The sequence below is a fragment of the Oryctolagus cuniculus genome, chromosome 2 (genome assembly GCF_051225735.1).
Source record: "Oryctolagus cuniculus isolate XC-2025 breed Fujian yellow rabbit chromosome 2, ASM5122573v1, whole genome shotgun sequence".
Lineage (NCBI taxonomy): Eukaryota > Metazoa > Chordata > Mammalia > Lagomorpha > Leporidae > Oryctolagus > Oryctolagus cuniculus.
This window is the reverse complement of record NC_142868.1, coordinates 78,518,212-78,539,364: the sequence shown is the minus strand read 5'-3', so window position 1 is coordinate 78,539,364 and position 21,153 is coordinate 78,518,212. Positions and strand designations below refer to the sequence as shown.

Genomic DNA, 21,153 nt, shown 5'->3' with positions numbered 1-21,153 from the left:
TGTACCAATGCCATCTCACTAGTCCCAGTGATCAATTTCTGTTCACAATTGATCATAATGATAGGACTAAGAACCAAAGGGAGCACATAAACAAGAATAGTGTCTGCAAATACTAGCTGATAGAATCAAAAAGGGAGAGAATGATCCAACATGGGAAGTGAGATACACAGCAGACCCATAGAATGGCAGATGTCCTAAACAACACTCTGGCCTCAGAATCAGCCCTTAAGGCATGCGGATCCGGCTGAAAAGCCCATGAGAGTATTTCAGGCATGGAAAGCCAAGACACTCTTGCAAAAAACAACAACAACAACAACAACAAAAAAACAGAAAACAAACAAACAACAACAACTAAATGAAGATCCCTGCGAGTGAGATCCCAGTGGAAAGAATGGGTCATCAAAGAAGGAGGTACCTTTCTCTGAAGGGAGGAGAGAACTTCCACTTTGACCATGGCCTTGTGTAAATATGATCAGAGTCGGTGAACTCAGGGGGCTTCCATAGCCTTGGCAGCTCATGACAAGAGCCTAGGGTGATTACTGATGCCATAAATAAGAGTGTCAATTTGTTAAGTCAACAACAGGAGTCACTGTGCACTTACTCCTCATGTTAGTGTGCTGTACATGGAGATTTAATGCTATAACTAGTACTCAAACAGTATTTTTCACTTTATGTTTCTGTGTGAGAGCAAACTGTTGAAATCTTTACTTAATGTATGCTAAACTGATCTTCTGTATATAAAGAGAATCGAAAATGAATCTTGATGTGAATGGAAGGGGAGAGGGAGTGGGAAATGGGAGGGTTGTGGGTGGGAGGGACGTTATGGGGGGGAAGCCATTGTAATCCATAAGCTGTACTTTGGAAATTTATATTCATTCATTAAATAAAAGTTAAGAAAATACACTACACATATTTGGAGCCTGCCTTCTAAAATAATTTTTCTTTTTCATGTCTAAGGAAAACTTCACATCCAGCTGTTTTCACCTATACCTTCATATTTAGTGACTTTAAATAATTCCAGTTTAATGAAGTCTTCCTACCATCATGCCACTATTTCTATTTTCCTTTTACTTCTAACCATGACCCAATGGCTCAAACTATCCCTATACTTACTACTATGAGTTCAGCTCCTCATTTCACATCACATAGAAATGTGGATATCCTGAAGACATGTAAAAAGATTACTTAAATAGAGGGATTAATTGTCAAAAACAATGAATCTGCCATGAGAATCTTGTTTTCAGTCACTATTAATACATTTGTTTGCATGACTTGAAGTAATGAAATTGCTATATGCTGATAAAGACAGTATTTCCCTATATATATGGCAGAAAGGATTAAGGCAGTGTGTATGAAATGCTTTGTAAAGTGACAAGTATAATGATAAAGATGTTTTAAATTATTTAGTAAGTACATGGGTGATTTTGTGGTTTATATCAGTGAGTACATGAATTGGTTCAAGGATACCTATGGATCATCAAAAACTGTATATAAATTTATACTTATGTTTCACCTATATAATTTCCAGTCTATTGGACATCTTCAATGTGATCTTTAGAATATTAAAAAGCATTTTGGGAAAAAGCATTTAGCATAACAATAGAGACACATACTGTGGGGAGCAACTCGGACTAGACTAAGTTACTGGAATTAAGACGTATTCTATGCATCTGCTCTCCCACAATATGGCGCTGGGAGAGGAGGAAACAACTTCTACACAGCTGCCTCCAGTTCGACCAATAACGTGCAGGAGCTGATCCTGCTCCTGATTGGAGGAGAGCAGCGTACTCGGCGTGTGGGTAGCAGAGTTGGGATTGGTGGAAGAGGACTATAAACGAGGAGAGAGACAACATGCACCAGGAACATCTAAGGGGAACATCCGGATAACATCTGAGCAGCCCCCGAGAGAGCCGGCCGGCGGTGTGCCGCTCCCCCGCGGAAGTGGGGAAAGTGGCAGGGGGAGCCGCCCTTCCATGGAGGTGGAAGGATCGGCAGCCAACCCGGGAAGAACCAGCAGCAAACCCGGGAAGGGCCGAGCAGACAAAAGAACAGCGCAGGGTCCTGTGTCGTTCCTCTGCGAATGGGGGAGCGACATAATGGTGCCGTGACTCAGATATGAAGCCTAGGAGGGATACATCCCATATCAGAATGTACAGGTTAGATTCTGACTTGCCTCCAAACTCCAGCTTTCCCATCAGTGCAGACCTGGGTAGGCAATGGTGATAGCTCAAGTAACTGGGTTTCTGTCACCCATATGGGAGACCTGGACTGCATTCCTACTCCTTGCTCTGACCCCAGAATGGTCATTTGTGCAGTGAACCAGTAGAAGAGAGCTCCCTCTTTCTTTCTGTCCCCCAAATAAATAGTAAATATTCTTTAAAAAGTATTTGGTTGTTTGAAAACATGTCATTGCAAAACTTTAAACAAAAATAAGGAAGAAAGAAGAAAGGAAGGAGTAGCTGGGTAGCAATGAGAGAAGGAGGGTAGGTTAGGAAGTATCATATTCTTAACACTTTATACATAAAATACACGAAATTTGTTCCTTTTACAGAAATAAAAAAAATTTAAAAGCATGCTGTTGTGTAAATGCTATCATTTCTGTGTTCACTGCTGGTCCCTCTTAACCAGCACTGTACATGTAACCCACACAAAGAGACTTAGATGGTGGTTGGTGTGGTGGCGCAGCAGGGTTAGCCACCACTTGTAATGCAGGCAACCCATTTGGACACTTGTTCTAGAAACAGCTGCCCTGCTTCCCACCCACCTCCCTGCTAATGTGCCTGGGGAATCTGTAGAAATGCTCAAGTACGTGAGCCCCTGCCATCCATATGGGAGACCTGAATGGAGTTCCAGGCTCCTGACTTTGGTCTGGCCCAGCCTTAGCTGTTTGTGGCCATTTGGGAGTGAACCAGCAGATGCAAGTTCTCTCTGTGTGTGTCTATCTCTCTCTCCCTCTCTTTAACCCAGCCTTTCAAGTAAATAAGTCTTCAAAAACGGAAAGAAAGATATTTAGATAATTATTTGTAGATGTTTGGTAAATGTAATGGAGGAGACCTATGTCGATCAAAAAAAGAAGAGTTAATGTCCAAATATTCTTTATGTATGAGACAGAATCACACATGCACACACACACAGACATAGATATAGATAGAGAAGAGATAGACCGAGAGATTGAGAGAGAAGGGAGGAAGAGGGAGGGCAAGCTAGTGAGCATGAGTGTCATTCACTGGTTCAGTCTCCAAATGTCTTCAAAGTCCAGGGCTGCGGGCTGGGGTTGAGTCCAAGAGCCACTCAGTCTAGATCTCCTACACACCTGGAAGGTACTATCTACCTGAGCCATCAATTGTTGCCTCAGTGGGTCTACGTTAGCAACAAAGTGGCATTGGGTGAACAGCTCCTGGGAATCAAACTCAGGCATTTTGATGCCAAATATAGACATCTCAACTGGCATCCTAACTACTAGGACAAACAAATTCCCTAGAGTTCTATTGTTTCTAATGCTATGAGAAAGCATATAAATATTTGCTATGAATTTAATACACTGTGTGTTTTACAGTGACAAAAGAAATGCCACTTTTATCCAGATGAGGATAAAAGTATATCCATATATAAAAAGACACACAGATATAGGAAGAAGCAGTCACTTGAGGTATGACTTCTGCCTCACTTTGGAAGCCAGAGACTTCAAACATACCACTAAAAATTCCTAGGACTCAGGACTCACAGGCACAATGAGAATAAAATGATCCATGCATGCCTGCCTCACAAGGTTGCTATGAAAGCAATGTATACATCTTTAAATTAAATGTCAATAAGTTAATTTTGAAGACATAATTAAAGCAAGAATACCAGTTTTGACTATTTATTGTAAGAGTAGTTGCTGGGTTCTATTTTGGTGACAGAAACAGACATTGTCCCTGGGCCTTGCAGTATGTGGTTATTTCTGTACGTAAGTAGAACAGTCAAAGTATTTTATAGTCAAGTGACAAACTAACATAATTAAATACCCTGAAGAGTGCTGTGGAGTTAAGGAAGAATATGCATGTATACAAGGTAGTAAGGACAAAAGACAGTCATTGGAAAACAAATCTACAAATTCTGAGTATTAAAGTCTTTTTGGAATAATTTAATTAAGACGAAAACTTCAAAATAAGAAGCAATTTCTAATACAAAACTGTTCAGACTATATTGTCAGACACATGAAGTTTGGTCTATACAGCTGACATAAATTTTAGAGCCTCCTATAGATTTACTGACACCAGAAAATATGGAAAATGAATTACTCATTCAGTTTAGTGGGTTAGGAAACTGTCAATGGGTAAGTCACAAAAAAAGTAGAGAAAGGGGTTTTAGTAGACAAAATGAAAGTCGATGAAAGATTTAAGTGAATTTAAACCAATACTTGTTCTAAGTAAAAATTAGTGGGAAGACAACTGAAAATTTAATTGATGTCTGAACAACAACAAAAAAAGGGAAAACACAAAAGAGCAACAATAGAGACTGGAGGATATATTTGTACAAAACAACTTCATAAGAAAAAATGAATTAGAGTTATATTGCTAAAATAGTAGACCCTGTCCTCAGAAAATCATAGAAAATTAGTCAAACATTCCACTAAAGAAGTATCGCAATTACTAGACAGTTCTGTGGTGGATTTCCACCATACTTGTTTTAAGAACAACTAATTCTCTATCATTACAATTGACTTGGTATATAGGTAAATCACTGTAGTCTTCCAGCGAACTCTAAGACCCCGGTAATATATCAAAGCAAAATTGAGAAAAATACACAAAATAAAATAAAAAGTATGTACCAAAACATTATCATGGAAATATGTTCAAATGCTCAAAATGATCTAGTAAGCTTATTTTACAATTTATTGAAAGATCGCTACTTCTGAACACGATGTTTGTCCCAGTGTTACAAGGATATTACCTCATTTGGATATCTTTCCATGTGAATCACTTGATGTAGAAAATAATCTGATATAAATTATCTTGAAAGATATCTAAATATGTGACTAAATATTTCTGACTAAACTTATAATTAAGTTAATAATAAAAGGATGGCATTTCATTTTCACATTACTTGATCTGTCACAAAAGAGTTGCTCATTCTTTCAACCTAGGAACCCTACTTCTTTCTGCTTCAAGGTCATCAAAGTCTTTTGGTTTCCTTCCTACTTCACTTACCCCACCCTCTCGCTCTGTAGCTGGTCCTTTCTATTCTTCCTATACTCTTTGATACTGAAGTGCATGAGGATACATCCCTATGACTTTTTATATTTTCTACTTAGTTCCTTGGCATTTCCTGACAGATTTCATGCAAGAGGGTACTTGGAAAAATTGTGGGAATGGATACCTTTACTTTCGGGCAAGTCTTTTGTAATCTGCACATTTTAATTTTCCAAGGAAGTTTTGGCTATCCCTCATGTTTGGATTAGTGTGGGTATTTATATGATATAATTTATACCTTTATCTACAGCATGACATTTAGACCCATATATCCACCTACCTACTCATCTCAGACAAAATTTCCAGATCTAAAACTGTGCTTTTAAACTCCCCATACTCTCATATTCCAAACTTTCCTACAATGCAAATGGCAATCGCTCAGGTGAACATCTCTTTGCAACATGTTCCTTTCCTTTTCTCTCTCTTACTTCTTATATACAACGTATCAAACAATTATTCAAATTTTCTTTCACAATACACTATCCAGGATAATTGATACCCATCACATTGTGATGATTTGATGAGCTCAAATGTGCAGAGCACTTAGTATAATGTTTGTAATTCAATAAAATAACAAGTATTAATATTTCATGGGTTGGCATTGTAGAAAGTTTCACTGCTTTTGTTCTCTAGCACAAAACTTCCTTTTGCAGATATAGAGAGGGTAACTGGTTATGATACACAACTGCTGGACTATGGACCTCTAGTGTATACCCAAAGTTAGTTAGTATTATTAAAAATAATTATCTACCTGCTAAGCCAAAAAATGTTTTAAAATCTAACAATGAAATTTCAAGAAAATGGTAAGATTGCATTTACAACAACAAAACGTCAATTTTTTTGTACAAGTACAAATTTCAATAAAAAAAAAGGAATGGAAAACCTATTCGCATAAGCAGTAATAGCCACTAAGTACTTTACAAGAAACGTGTAATGGGTATAGGAAAAAATGTGAAAAACAGTCTCTGCACCTTTCAAAGGAAGGGGGATAGCTAGGCAATGTTCTGGAGCAAGGAAGGAAGTACTGCGACAATGGAGAGAGAGCCATGTTCCCAGGTAGGAGCACTCCGTGCTATAAAGATGCCATTCTTGACGAGTTAAATGTTATCATGATTAAATCACCAGCAGGGATTTTTTTTTTTATGGGACTTGACAGCTGATTCATAACTTCATTTGAAAGAGACACACAAAAGGCAAAATCTTTTAAAGTGTAATAACCAAGAATTAGCTCTACCTGTTATAAAAACATTATTCCTTAAATGTAAGGTTGGGGTTCTTGCAAGTGAATCAGAAGATCAGAACAGACAGACCAGAAATTAATTTATTTTTGAGAATGCAGTATATGAGAAAGGAGTATTATTAGTGATGCCATGGGGGCTACTGATTATTTATAAGGATAAGAAGAAAAAATAGAAGAGAAATAGAGAAAAGAAGGGAGTTCTTTAAGCTTTACAATTTGAAAATAACACAATTTTGGTAAACAGCTTAGAGACAGTAAAACAACCTTGTAAGATAAAAAGGAAATTTACAGACCTCAGGAAAATTTCAAAAATCAAAACAACACCATTGTGCTAAGACACATAAAGTAGAGAATAAATGGCAATGCTCACATTGAGAAAAATAAGCTAATGAAATGGAAGAACACTCTTGATAACAGTTTCTTCTATTTACAGGAAAAACATAAATGGTTTAAATAAAGAAGTTGTGGTGACTATGAGAACAAAATGACCCAACAACAGAATTACTGCTTTTTCTGAAGTAAAGAACTACAAATGAACTGAAAGATTTTAAGCAATATAATAGAGAAAATTTCCCTGAAACAGAAGAAGTGAAATGCTGAAGTATATCAGGAATCCAAGCAGAATATTCATGTCATGAACAGCAGAAAAATACCAGCCTGTCCTCAGACATTTTATGGCAATATTCAGTGTTAGGATTTAATAGAGAAATGCATTCACATTCAGACAAAAAGAAAGGATAAACTAACAATAAGATTCCCAAAAGAATAAAAGCAATGATTAGATATCCTAAGCATGAAATACTTCAAAAATTAAAATTTAAGAAAAAATAATTAACAGATGAAAAGGAAGGATTTGAATAGTGAACTGAGGAATGGGGCATCCACGACAAAAAAATGGACAGCTATTAGTTATGTGGTCATCATAATATATTTTCTGTGTATTGTTTTGAGTGCCAATTTAGAAAAGGTTTTTCAAAAAGAGATGAGAGTAAATTGCTATAGATAAAATGATGGAACTTCAAACACTGAGAGCCATGTGAAGGTGTCAGAGTGTCAGCTAGCTTAAAGAGTAGAACCAGCCCAGTTACTAAAGTAAGGTAGCAGATGTGTAATTATGGACAACTGTATTATCTGCTGAATATAAATCTATTATTTTTCCATGTACGTGATTCAATACTTACAAAAGCAGGAAGTAATTTAAATTTTTTTTAAAAAAATTGTCTATATCAGAATACTGGCAAAATATAAAAGGCGGCAACTGATTGGTATTAACTGAGGGGAAGTGCACATATATGTGAAAGCTGCACACAGAAGTCCTCAATGGAGCCTAACTGAACCTGTTAAATGCCTTTTGAATTTAGGAAGTCTCTCTTACCTGAGAAGTACCAGGACTTCACAATTTTATTAAAAAGTTTCAATACATGAAAATATCTGGAAAGACTAAAATGTATAACTAATTTAATTTTTGGTTAACAAATTTCATTTCTAGTAGTTTTTTAATTTAATTTTATTATTATTATTATTATTTTTTTGACAGGCAGAGTGGACAGTGAGAGAGAGACAGAGAGAAAGGTCTTCCTTTGCCGTTGGTTCACCCTCCAACGGCCGCCACGGCTGGCGCACTGTGGCCTGCACAGCGCTGATCCAAAGGCAGGAGCCAGGTGCTTCTCCTGGTCTCCCATGGGGTGCAGGGCCCAAGCACTTGGGCCATCCTCCACTGCACTCCCGGGCCACAGCAGAGGGCTGGCCTGGAAGAGGGGCAACTGGGACAGAATCTGGTGCCCCGACCGGGACTAGAACCCTGTGTGCCGGAGCCGCAAGGCGGAGGATTAGCCTAGTGAGCCACGGGGCTGGCTCATTTCTAGTAGTATTACTGAAATACATTTTTTAACCTAAGCAGTAACCATTTTGACAAGTTTGAACCAAACTCACTTTAGAAATGAGATGACTAAGATTCAGAAAAATTGTGCCCGGCTTTTACAGAAAATGAATAGTTGCACGTATTGAGGAATAAAAGAAACTACAGTGCAAGAATTGCTTACAAAATGTATTTTTTCTTGGGGTAAGCATTGTGGCTCAGCAAGTTAAGCTTAGGCACCTGTATTTCCTACAAAGTGCCTGGGATCAAGTCCTATCTCTACTTCTGATCCAGTATCCAGCTTAAGCACACCCTGGGAATCAGCAGATAATGGCCCAAGATGTTGTATCGCTGGCACTCACATGGGAAAACTCTACGAAGTTTCTGGTTCCTGGCTCCAGCATATGGGGAATGAATCAGTGGACCGAAGCTCTGTGTGCTCACTCTTGCTCTCGTGCACTCTTTCTCTCAACCCCCCTTTCCTGTCATGCTGCCTCTTAAATTATTTTCTTAATATTTTCCTTTATTTTAAATAGCATTGTATTGTTTGTGTAAAGAGTATTTTGCAAGGACTCAATGAGTGCTCTTCTCCCGTTATCTAACCAAGTCCAATCAGTGAAGTCCTCACCTGCCTAGACATTGTGTGTTCCTCATTACTGGGATCCTGACCAGTGATAATAAGACAGAAGAAGGAAAAGCCTCAGGGCTGGGGATGCACAAAGTACCTTACAGTTTTCAATCAATACAGTAGGTTTTGGAAATGGTTGTATACTTGAGATAATCTCTCCAAGAGATAAAGTGTAGGAGGGCCAGCTGCCACCACCTCATGCTAATACAATCAGTGGACTTTATCTTCTTGGGTACGAAGCTGGAATCACAACACACATCTCTGTGTCTCAGGAGAATCTGAGTTTACACTTGTTGCTCTGCTCTCACTCATGTCTCAGCTGGAAAAGTAAATTCCATAACCCTCCTGCTGCCAGAGGGCTTCCCAGCGCTCCTTTAAATTGTGTTCCCCAGGAAGCTGCTACTAATTAGTCTAAGTGGCTGTCAGAATGCATCATCTTTGCTGTCCGTGGACTTTGCAGTAGGGTGCATTTCAAAAAAGCTTCTGCTGGTGATTACTCTCACTTTCTTCCTATGTTAAGCAATTTATTTATTTTCATGTATAAATTTTCATTTCTTCAAATATTGTTCATAGTGTTGAACAAACAAATAGGGCAAACCAATAACTGAATAGTGGTGACTTCAAATCAAGGAAACACTGATATACATAAACAGGCTAGGTCTTTTTTATTTTCACGAAATCAAGTTTAAGGAACAATGCCAGTTTTTATATTCAATTTATTCAGTTTTAAAAATTCAGTGATGTAAGTGTAGTTGTTCATACATGTGTCATTCTATTAACCATCTGACTAAACTCTGGAAAATGGAGTCAAAATTAACTTTCCATTACCCAGAGTGCAGTGAACATATTAATGAAACTGTCAGTTCACTTAATAAAAAAAATAAAGCTAATACTGTTATCCTATTCAAAAGTTTTATGAAAAACGATACTTTTTCTGTTTTCACTTTGACACTTACGGAAAAATTGTTTTGATGCAAATTACTCAACTTATGATTTAGTATAAAAATAAAGTCCATTTGCTAACACATTATATTGTAAGTGGTAAAACACTATTTTAGTCTAAAACAAAATGTAATATTTATTAAACAAGATTAATATTATCTAACTTTTTCATGACAAACTTTCCATATTTCTACATGAATAGTATTTTCCACACACACAAATTTATTTCACAGGTATCTCCCAGGGGAATAAAATTCTCGTCAGATTTTGGTTTCCCAAATTATTTACTACTTTCTGAACTCCAATGCACTTAAGTCAAAATGAACAATGACTAAGCTTCAATCTTGAGTTTTGGCATGCTACTAATTGATGAAACACATAATGACATACACATACACACACACACACAAGATAATATTCTCATGTTTTAAATGGTGTATATACATGAATAAATTTAATTTCAAAATTAAAATTTCTTGTTATCTCATTTAAAAAAGACATTTTCATTACAATGAGAAGTTATAGAATGTATTAAACAAAAATTCATTTAAATCAATGTTTTTTGCAAAAATTACTCGAGATCTAGGAAATGCCCCTTTGGGAATATCTATAACTGTGTATTTTTTAACTGCCAGTTAAAACAGAGAGGCACGTTTTATGAACTAACAAAAGTAAAAACACTGCAATGTAGTTCAAAATTGCCCTCTGATTTGCCAGTTTGAAGCTAACCTCCAGGGTTTTTCCATTGTTAAATATTTTTAATTCTTCAAAGAGGTCTTTAGCTCAAGTAAACTACATACTGAGAAGAAAAGGGAACTCTGACCCCTATTTTAAGCTAAAATGTTAACCTCTAAATTATCTTTTACAGTAAGCCAAAGCCAGTATCACATACCTTTCTGGAATGAATTTCTTTCACATACAATGGAAGTAGAAACTCAGATATACCTTCAAGTCGGATTCCCTTCTTGGTGACTCTCAGATTTCCCATACCATCCTACAAGCAATGAAATATAGTTCACTTTTAGGTTAATTAAAGAATGAATACCTGGCCACACTTTTCTTAGGCCTATGTTGAGAAAACAGTGAGCTCAAATCAGTGATGATTTAAGGAAAATGAGAGATTAAATCTACTTAATGAATGATTGCAGCATTTTACATGCATAGAGAGTCTTCCATTTAAAATGAATAGGAAAAAAGGATTATAACAGACCTGGTGTTTGCTCCCAGTTGTGTTAGAGACTAACATTCACCTATGGATAAATGCTTTACATTTTCCATGCATCAGTCAGTTCAACTATTTATTCTGTATGGCACTAGCTACCTGATTATTGGAAACAACTTCGTTTATACAGAACGCTGGTAAGTATACAAATAATTCTATGATATTCAAATAGTTACATTTATACCATAATTTAACGAAGTATTTAATGATTGGTCAATACTAGTAAATAAGGTGTTCCATTATTCAATCTCGAAGTACGCATGTATCTTGTCCTTTAGAAAACAACAGTCTATCAGGAGGATAAACAAGTACAAAAATAACACCCATGAGATGGGAAATCTGAGTGCTATTGGTAACTAAAGAAAGGGAATTTTATCACTAATCGTAAACCAGGTCAGGCATTTGGCACAGGGGTCAGGCACCACTTGAGAAGCCTGTGTCCAAAAACAGAGTGCCTTGGGTTTGAGTCCAGCACTGCTCCCCATTCCAGCTTCCTATTCCTGAGCTTCCTGGGAGACAGTAGCTGAAGCGTCAAGTAATTTGGCCCCTGCCACCAACACTGGAGACCTGAATTGATTTTCTGCACTAAAACATTTCTCTCAGAAGATAATAACTATGAAAAGGGCCTTTAAAATATGGAAATAAACCAACAGAGGCCCCTGCAGGGTGGAATAATATGAACGTGGTGGTAACCTTTAGGAAATAGCCCATCATTTGATCTAGCTAATGTGTAGGACCTCTACTTGGGAGAGGAAAGGACAGGAACATGTTTGGGAGTAAGAACAAGAAAACAATGCAAATCCAAGGATGGAACAGTCTAACAGCTTAAAACGACTGGAGTTAGGCTTCGAGATTAACCTGACAGAAGCACTGTGTAGGACCAACTGACAGGATGGAAGCAATAAGACTTAACTTGGAAATAACTGTAGGGAGTGTGATACAGGGCTGGTGAATAATTTCATCTGGGGACACTGAAAAGCGGAACATTTCAGATTCATTCAAGATTTCACAAATATGAGTATATAAGTGAATTTAGTGATTTTCACAACTTAAATAATGAAAGTTCTCATCTCAATTAAATTCAGTTCTGGATTCCTAACTTCAAAATTTCATATATATATATATATATATGTGTGTGTGTGTGTATAGCACATTTATAGGAAGTGGGGGCTGGGAAATAATAATTGCTTAAGGCATCTTGAAATCTAGATGTGTTCAAAGGTGTACATTAAGGCGAAGTGAAACTCTTGGACAGTCATTGGCTTTAGGGGTTTGCAAGAAGGAGATTATACTTTTAAACAAGTGGCAATCAGTACAAAAGAAAGCCAAGACCATACAATGACATCACCACCCCATTATGATAGGTAAAGAAAACAACTGACACAGAAAAGTTTTTGGGAAAAGCAATAATGAGTAAAACTGACCAAGAATGCAAAGATTTTTTTTAAGTCATAAAAAAGAAAATGATGGGGGGGATATTTGATGAGGTCATGGAAGGATTTAAAGTAATAGATTCTTGAATTAAACTTGAGATGGGAATAAAAGAAATTATTGAAACAAGTACACAAGATTAAAACCAACACTGGAAATATCTCACAGGGAACTGTAAATAAATAAATAAAAATTCAAAGCAGCAATGAAAACTTATTGGGTGAGAAAATGATATACTTTTATTAAAATATGATACCTGGTTTTTCCAAAACATGTTCTATAGAAATTTTATATTTGCTTTATATTCAGAAATGAAAAACCCGCTCTTATTTAATGAAACTGTCACTATTTTCTGGCTCTAGTGAGTGTGGTCGTTGCAATATCATACTTTTCTTAGAGCAGAAATGAACAGAATTAACAAAGAGAGACTCAGGAGTTCAGCTGGAAGGAATGAGGGAAAATCATCAACAGGCAGCATTCTTAAGGAGCAAGCACGATGCTGCCCCAGTGAGGCTGATCAGTTTCTCATGAGGTAACTGAGTCAAACCAGAAGGGCATGGCTGCACTGCAAATTCCCTCATTCTGAAGGAGAACTGAGTTCAAAAAACTAAGAATATGAAGCAGCCTTAACAAGTGCATGGGAAAAACTGGAGTTAAAAGACTATGTCTATTTTCCATGAACTTTTGAAGGTTTTTCTTGTATTAGAATATAAAATGGCATGTGGCTTGACATTTTTTCCCCAAAGGATTTAACTAAATCTCATGCAGTGACTGTGGATATATGCAGAAACTTCAAAAAGTTCATGGAAAGCGGAATAAGGAGACAATTACGCTGTAATTATTTTTTGAATGATTGCATGGCATTTTCTAAAATGCATTGCTGATGAATTTTGAAGTCTACCTCATAATTCTCATAAGCCTTCTCGAAGGAAGTATTATAAAATAGCATCATACCGTTGGTAGGAAAACACATAATGCCACTGTTTAGCTATCCGAGCACAATAGAAGAAAGTTCTATGATAGAAGTAATTGCTATTATAAGATTAAAATTAAAAATATTTGATAAGCAGAAATTGAAGCACAGAGCATCTAAATTTATGTGTGAAGTTGCTTATGCTATACGCTTATTCAGTTTTGAAATTTTCATGTAGGCTCAGTTTATTTTCTTATTATATTTTTTACACTAGATTCACTTCATATGTGTAATTAATTTCATGTAAATTAAATATAATTCCCTTGTGTAAATGTAAGAGTGCTCTTAAAATACTGTGTTGTGAGTTTATCCCTACACTATGTCTACTTGTACCTCCTTTTATTTTTTTTCTCATATATTAAAAAATAGTTTCAAATTTTTACATAGCATTTGCTTGGAGTTGTAAGACATATGAAGCTATATATTAAATTCTCAGTGTATATAACCAACACCAACCTTACACTCATGCATCAATTCCACTAACAATTGCTGAGGACTTGAAATAAGCTGGTTTCCTTTCTACAAGAGCAGAAGAAAATGAATTTATTCTTAACTGTCACTAAAAATTCCTGATTCACTAATTCTCAGATTCTTCAACATCTGAAAGGAAGAAAATGGGTTTTAGATTTTCTGTTAAGGATGACATTTCCAAAATACCATAAGATAAGAGAATCTAATTCACTTATCTTGGTACTGTGACTTTCTCTCAATATTAGCTTGAACCATCTAACTAATCTCTTTATGAACTGATTTTATCATCTATAAATGGAATAAGAATAGACCTTGTGTGCTTATTACAAGGATTACAAAAGGATAAAAACATTTTAAAACAGGACCTAACTCATGGAGACATAATCAATAATTTCAACTGTAATTAAAATGCTATTAAAAGCTTAGTTTTTGTCTCTTCATTATATTCATATTGGTTAATTTCAGAAGAATTAACAGGGAACTTCAGCAGACACTACATCAGATTTTATCACCATTACCATCTTGATGCTTTGCTTCAGTGACTAATGGTCTCATGTTATCACGGTTTGAATGAGTCCTGAAATTCAAATGTTGAAACTTAATGGCCCATTTGGTAGCATTAAGGGTCGGACAGATAAGGGTGATTATAACTCCTTCTTTATGAAGGGGCTTAAGACTCTAACAAAAGAGTCTACCCATCAAACCCTCCATTGTAAGGAGGCAGCCTCACTGTACCACCTGAGAAGCAGGGACTAAACCTCAACAAGGACCTCAACAAGGACTAAACCCGCTGATGCCTGGATCTTGCATTTCCCAGCTTCTAGCACTGTGAGAAAATAAATTTCTGTTATTTATAAATTTTGCACTATAGGCATTTTGTTATAGCAACACAAATAGACTAGGGCACATGTCATTTACCTAGTACTGATGCACAGTGTCATTTTGGAAGGAGCTATGGAGTCAGACAGATTACATTTGAAATGTGGCTTTACTAATTGTTGACTTGACAGGTTTAATCTACTTAAACTTAAAAGTGTTTTCTATAATCATAAGAAAAATGCCAGTATTATCCACAGGAATGTTGTAGCAACTTACTGAAACAATAAGTGAATGGCTTAGTACTGAGCCTGGTGTATTTTTTACAATTATTTCCTTTGTTTGTAGTTTACTAAAACTGGTATCTAACAACACGTTAATCGACCTATTTTTATTAAGTCATGCTCTCTTATTTTAATGTCTTCCTTTCCAGTTCCAATAGTACCTGTGACAATTCAAAACCACTTCATCTCCAGCCTGGCAATTGCCTTTTAACTATTGTTTGTTTACAACGTTATCTTACTGTATTATTCCCCATCCCTGTGCAAAATCCTGTATCACATTGGTATCAAGAGACAGATTTGCATCCTTCATTTACCATATTTAGGGTGCTACCTAAATAACCCACTGGGGCTGTGATTTTCACATCTAGAGCAAATATGAAATAATCTTTTCTACTGTGATAGAAACCCTCTCTTCTAGTATGATTTTCCACAGGCTGCACATGCCTTATGTAATTCTTTGCTTTTCATTTGTTGCGCTATCATCTTCCACCTGATATTCCCACTAAACTGAAAAAAAAAAAAAAAAACTCAGAGAACTGTGTTTTGCTATCTACATATTTCACTTGCTTGAAGAGATCTTCACTCTCATTCCCTTTTACTCCTCTTCCTCATTCTCCAGGGCATAGAGCAAGCATGCCATCATTAACATCCAAGACAGAAATAATCACTGTCTGCATGTCTTATTTCTTTTAGAAATGTATCATAATTCTAATTTCAGTGAATTGTGTGTACATTTAATATCCTCTTATAAAGTTTATAATCTATAGTGGTTATTTAGGAAGGTAGTTAGGATAACACTGGGCAGGTGACAGTAAAGGATAGCCAAGTGCTTTGACCTCTGCCACACAGGTAGGAACATCCAATTTGCTGGATTCAGTCTGGTCTGTCTTTGCTGTTGCAAGCATTTGGGGAATGAACAATCAGATAAATCTCTCTAATAATTTTTTAAAAATTTATATTCAATCACACTTTTGTACACACTCCTTGTACATTCCTTTCATAGTGAATTTTATAAAGTATATAGTCAATGAATATTTGATTACTGAATGGATCAATGAAATTTAATTTCACTTGAAAAAATACTAAATTGATACAATTTAAAATTACTATTCTCAAAATTTTTAGGATTTGCCTTCAAAAGTATTCTTAATCTTTATCATAGATTTCATATGCTTGTTATTTTGAGGCAAGGTGGAGGAAACTTTGCTGATAAATTCTCTGAAATTAATTATGAGAAGTTGACTAAAACATATCAAAGGTAGACATCTCATCAAAAGGAATATTGACACTCATGCCATTTTGATTTAAAAATCACACTCAGAAGTGCAATAATCTGAACCTAATGCATTCTTCAGTTAAAGTTCTGAATATCAAGCTAACTCCAAGATTTAAAATATTCATTTGCAGAGAAATGAAATTACCAGAATAAGATCATTTGATAGAGAATTAAGAATAAAATATTGAAAGCATGTCTATTTAAAAAACAGAAATATAATACATACTTATTATTTAAAAATCTTTTCAATGAGAGTTGAAGGAGTCTACTGGCAGCATGAAAATTAAATACAGACTTCAGATAATTTTTAATAAAACTCCAAAATTTTGTTTCAAACTATTAGCCTTACATATTTCCAAAGAAACTGAATAAAAATATATAGATGTATGTTTTTATGACTTTATATAATGATAATACTTCTTCACTATTTCAATTTGTATAAGGAAATATTCTCAGAGAAGCAGGCAGAGACAAATTAGAGCCTAGCATAGTATTTGTGAGACTTGGAAATGCAGTATTTCATTTTATTGACTAATTTTTTTTATTTGAAATGTAGAGTGAGAGAGAGCAAGAGAGATATTTCATCTGAACTTCCCTCTCCAAATTCCAGCAATGGCCTAGGCTGTACCAGGTCAAAGCCAGGAGCTTCATCCAGGTCTCTCACGTGGGTGCAGTGGCCCAAGCACTTGGGCTATCCTCCACTGTTTTCCCAGGCCATTAACAGGGAGCTGGATTGGTAGTGAAGCAGCCAGGATTTGAACTGAGACCTGTGTAAGATGCTTGCGCCACAGGCAGAAGCTTAACCTACTATGCCACAGCGCAGGCCCCAGAATAAAGTATTTTTAATAAAGTAAATTAAACACATGGAAAAACAGAAGTATTCAATTATTTAAATGAAATCAGAAACTACATTTTAGATTCATTTGCTATTTGTTCTTTAATTTATGCTAAATAAATACAAAATTCTATTTCATTTTTAGATCCTAATTAAAGAAGAGGGAGTTCTTCAAAAATACCAAAGGATCTTTTTGTCTCACCTGTTTTATACTGTTTATACTTTATAATGAGCTGCTTTCCCCAAGCCTAAGACAAAGAACAAATAAAATAGCAGTTGATAGCAGGCTTTATACGTATGTTTTAAGTATGTTGCTTGCTGAAGGCCTGTATTTTATTTTTATTTATTTATCTTCATTATTCCTGCAGATTATTAGCAAACAATCTCTACAGTGATAATAATTGGTTGACTCAAGAACTGACTACTAATTCAACTTCCACGGAAGTGCAGTCAACTAGACTGCTTTACTATGATTTTTATCATTGGAAACTAGCTTACTACATCATTATTTGCCAAGACTTATTTAAATTTTATCATTATTTATCTTCAATTAGCAGAGTTCTAAGAGATTAGACGCATATTCATATTTTAACATGACAATATATATTTTACTCTGTCATTGCATTAGTGTTCTTTTAACTATATGAATAATTTCAAGACTAATAAACTCAACTTCTTTTCCAAATTTTCTTGTGCTGATAATTTTCAAATACATATGAGTTTTCTTTGTTATCCTAAATAACCACATATCACAAGAATCATAGCATATATATAATTGCTTGGTAATAAAATCATGTAGGATGAAAATTTGTTGAAACAAATTTCAAATATAAAAATATTATAATCTGACACTGCAGATAGTATTATAGTCATTCAGTACATAGAGTAAAAATGGATGCATTCAATATATTCCACAAACCTATAAATAAGGAATCATCTGAAAGTACCCATAACTTGATAGCAATGCTAAACTGGTAACATTTAGCTACTAACAGAACACAATCCCTATCTATCTATCTATCTATCTATCTATCTATCTATCTATCTATCTATCTATAATTCACATAAAATAATAGAGGCCAGATCATAATTATTTAATCAAGAGGAAAAATTTGGAACTAACACAATTTATTCTAGAGGAAATAGTCCATTTCCCAATGGAAATCACTTGGAATTACTATTGGCAGAAATATCAGTGTGACCCACATGCAAATTTAAACGTGTATGGAAGGAACAGCATTGTACTGCCTTAACTGGAAATTAAGGTGACACCCTGAGAATGAGATCAGTGGTTGTATGATACAGAATAGCAAAGGGTGCTATAAAGAATGACTGATTTATTGATGGTAAATGGATGTGATTGCAATAAATTTCAGGCATTTGACTTAGAAAACACTAATAATTGATTAATAGGAACATTGTGTATCCTAATGATTGTCATCTGTAAATTCAGTGGTGGAAGATTTTATATAGATTAACATTTTTAAAAGGATATAAAGTCTAAAGTTTGACTGTCACATACTTTTCTTTCCTGGCTGTGCTTGGTAGAATGCTAAAATTAACAGACCTAAGCATTTGTTTGCAAATAAATTTTCAAAACCCTTTGACACACTGTGGAAAAATTTGTGTTATAATTTGGCTTCCTGGCTCTCCTTAAATATTGGATAAAATATGGTGAGCACTGATAGAAATTTGTGTTGAGGATATTATTTCTTACTGTCGATAAAAAGTGAGAATGTGAGCTGGCGCCGCGGCTCACTAGGCTAATCCTCCGCCTTGTGGCGCCAGCACACCGGGTTCTAGTCCCGGTCGGGGCACCGGATTCTGTCCCGGTTGCCCCTCTTCCAGGCCAGCTCTCTGCTGTGGCCAGGGAGTGCAGTGGAGGATGGCCCAAGTGCTTGGGCCCTGCACCCCATGGGAGACCAGGAGAAGTACCTGGCTCCTGCCATCAGCTCAGCGCTGTGCGCTGGCCGCAGAGCGCCAGCCGCAGCGCGCCAGCCACAGTGGCCATTGGAGGGTGAACCAACGGCAAAGGAAGACCTTTCTCTCTGTCTCTCTCTCTCACTGTCCACTCTGCCTGTCAAAAAATAATAGTTGTTTTCCCTAACTCACTTCATTGAACAGCACATATATTTCATTTGGCAGAAACCTGCACTATACTAATCTGATTAGAGATTTTTGCTATGACAAAGCTCTACTCTGGGGCTGGCGCTGCGGCTCAACAGGCTAATCCTCCGCCTGCAGCGCTGGCACACCGGAGTCTGTCCCGGTTGCCCCTCTTCCAGGCCAACTCTCTGCTGTGGCAGGGAGTGCAGTGGAGAATGGCCCAAGCGCTTGGGCCCTGCACCCCATGGGAGACCAGGAGAAGCACCTGGCTCCTTCCATCGGATCAGTGGTGTGCCAGCCACAGCCCACTGGCCACAGCGGCCATTGGAGGGTGAACCAATGGCAAAGGAAGACCTTTCTCTCTGTCTCTCTCTCTCACTGTCCACTCTGCCTGTGAAAGAAAGAAGGAAAGAAAGAAAGAAAGAAAGAAAGAAAGAAAGAAAGGAAGGAAGGAAGGAAGGAAGGAAGGAAGGAAGGAAGGAAGGAAGGAAGGAAGGAAGGAAGGAAGGAAGGAAGGAAGGAAGGAAGGGGAAAGAAAGAAAGAAAGAAAGAAAGAAAGAAAGAAAGAAAGAAAGAAAGAAAGAAAGAAAGAAAGAAAGAAAGAAAGAAAGAAAGAAAGAAAGAAAGAAAGAAGGAAAGAAGGAAAGAAGGAAAGAAGGAAAGAAGGAAAGAAGGAAAGAAGGAAAGAAGGAAAGAAGGAAAGAAGGAAAGAAGGAAAGAAGGAAAGAAAGGAAGGAAGGAAGGAAGGAAGGAAGGAAGGAAGGAAGGAAGGAAGGAAGGAAGAGAAAAGCTCTACTCTGGAATAATTACAAAGAACTCTATGCAAAGGAACCCCGGAGGACTACCTATTGGTATTTGTATATTAACAGATTGCTTTAAAAAGTAGAAAACACTCTTCATATGAGCTCTTTTGTAATACACTCAAAGTGTTAAACTAAGAGAGGAACACATGCATTTAGAAGAGTTGAATTGGACACTGGGAGTTGTGAAGAGTATGGCATTGAACTTCAAATTGTAGCTATTCTCTGGAGCTGGACTTGAGGGACTATTCAGTGAACATCATTAGAGAAAGGACAGAATGCTCATGAAGATACAGATGAGCAGGCTGATTCTCTCTGTAGAACTAGGCAGCAGGACTGCTGATAAGAGCTGTCTGATATGGGGCTGCTTTATGACTCCTGAGTCTTCTAATAAGCATAGTTATTGGCATGGTCTGTATTTTCCTTACTAAACAGTAGCATTTGGTCTCTTACACTAAAGTCCTTTGGGTTTATAAAGTCTACAGGTACTTCTTAACTCAAGGAGAGCTCCTCATGCAGAAATGCAATGGGTAATCTTCTTGCTGAATCATCGAGGGCCTTATCAGCTTCCTTGCAAGTTAATGTGATTTCCAGGGTTGGCACTGTGGCATAGCGGGTAAAGCCATCACTTTCAGTGCCAGCATCCTATATGGGCGCTGCTTTGAGCCCCAGCTGTTCCACTTCTGATCCAGCTCTTTGCTATGGCCTTGGAAAGCGGTAGAAGATGGCCCAAGTCCTTGGACCCCTGTACCATGTGGGAGACCTGGGAGAAACTCCTGGCTTCAGATCGGTGCATCCCTGGCCATAGCAGCCATCTGGGGGAGTGAACCAGTAGGTACAAGACCTCTCTCTCTCTCTCTGCCTATGCCTATGCCTCTATGTAATTCTGCCTTTCAAATAAATAAATCTTTAAAAAATATGATTTCTATCTATTTCCCTCTTTCATTTTGAGGATGATTTCTTTCTCTAAAACATGTTGTTTAGTATAATATTTTAACACATTAAGTTGCATTATAGACACTGGAAATCAACCATCT

General features: G+C 36.6%; 1 protein-coding gene across 3 annotated transcripts in view; it reads right to left on the bottom strand.

Moving 5' to 3' along the window:
* The window catches only part of SGCZ (sarcoglycan zeta), a 1,232,459-nt gene that overhangs the window by 203,790 nt on the left and 1,007,516 nt on the right, over positions 1-21,153 (bottom strand). For all 3 annotated transcript variants that reach the window (XM_017350432.4, XM_089327274.1, XM_089327275.1), the window contains one exon: positions 10,795-10,896. In XM_017350432.4, the coding sequence (XP_017205921.2) occupies positions 10,795-10,896 (102 nt within the window). The remainder of the gene's footprint in view (positions 1-10,794; positions 10,897-21,153) is intronic.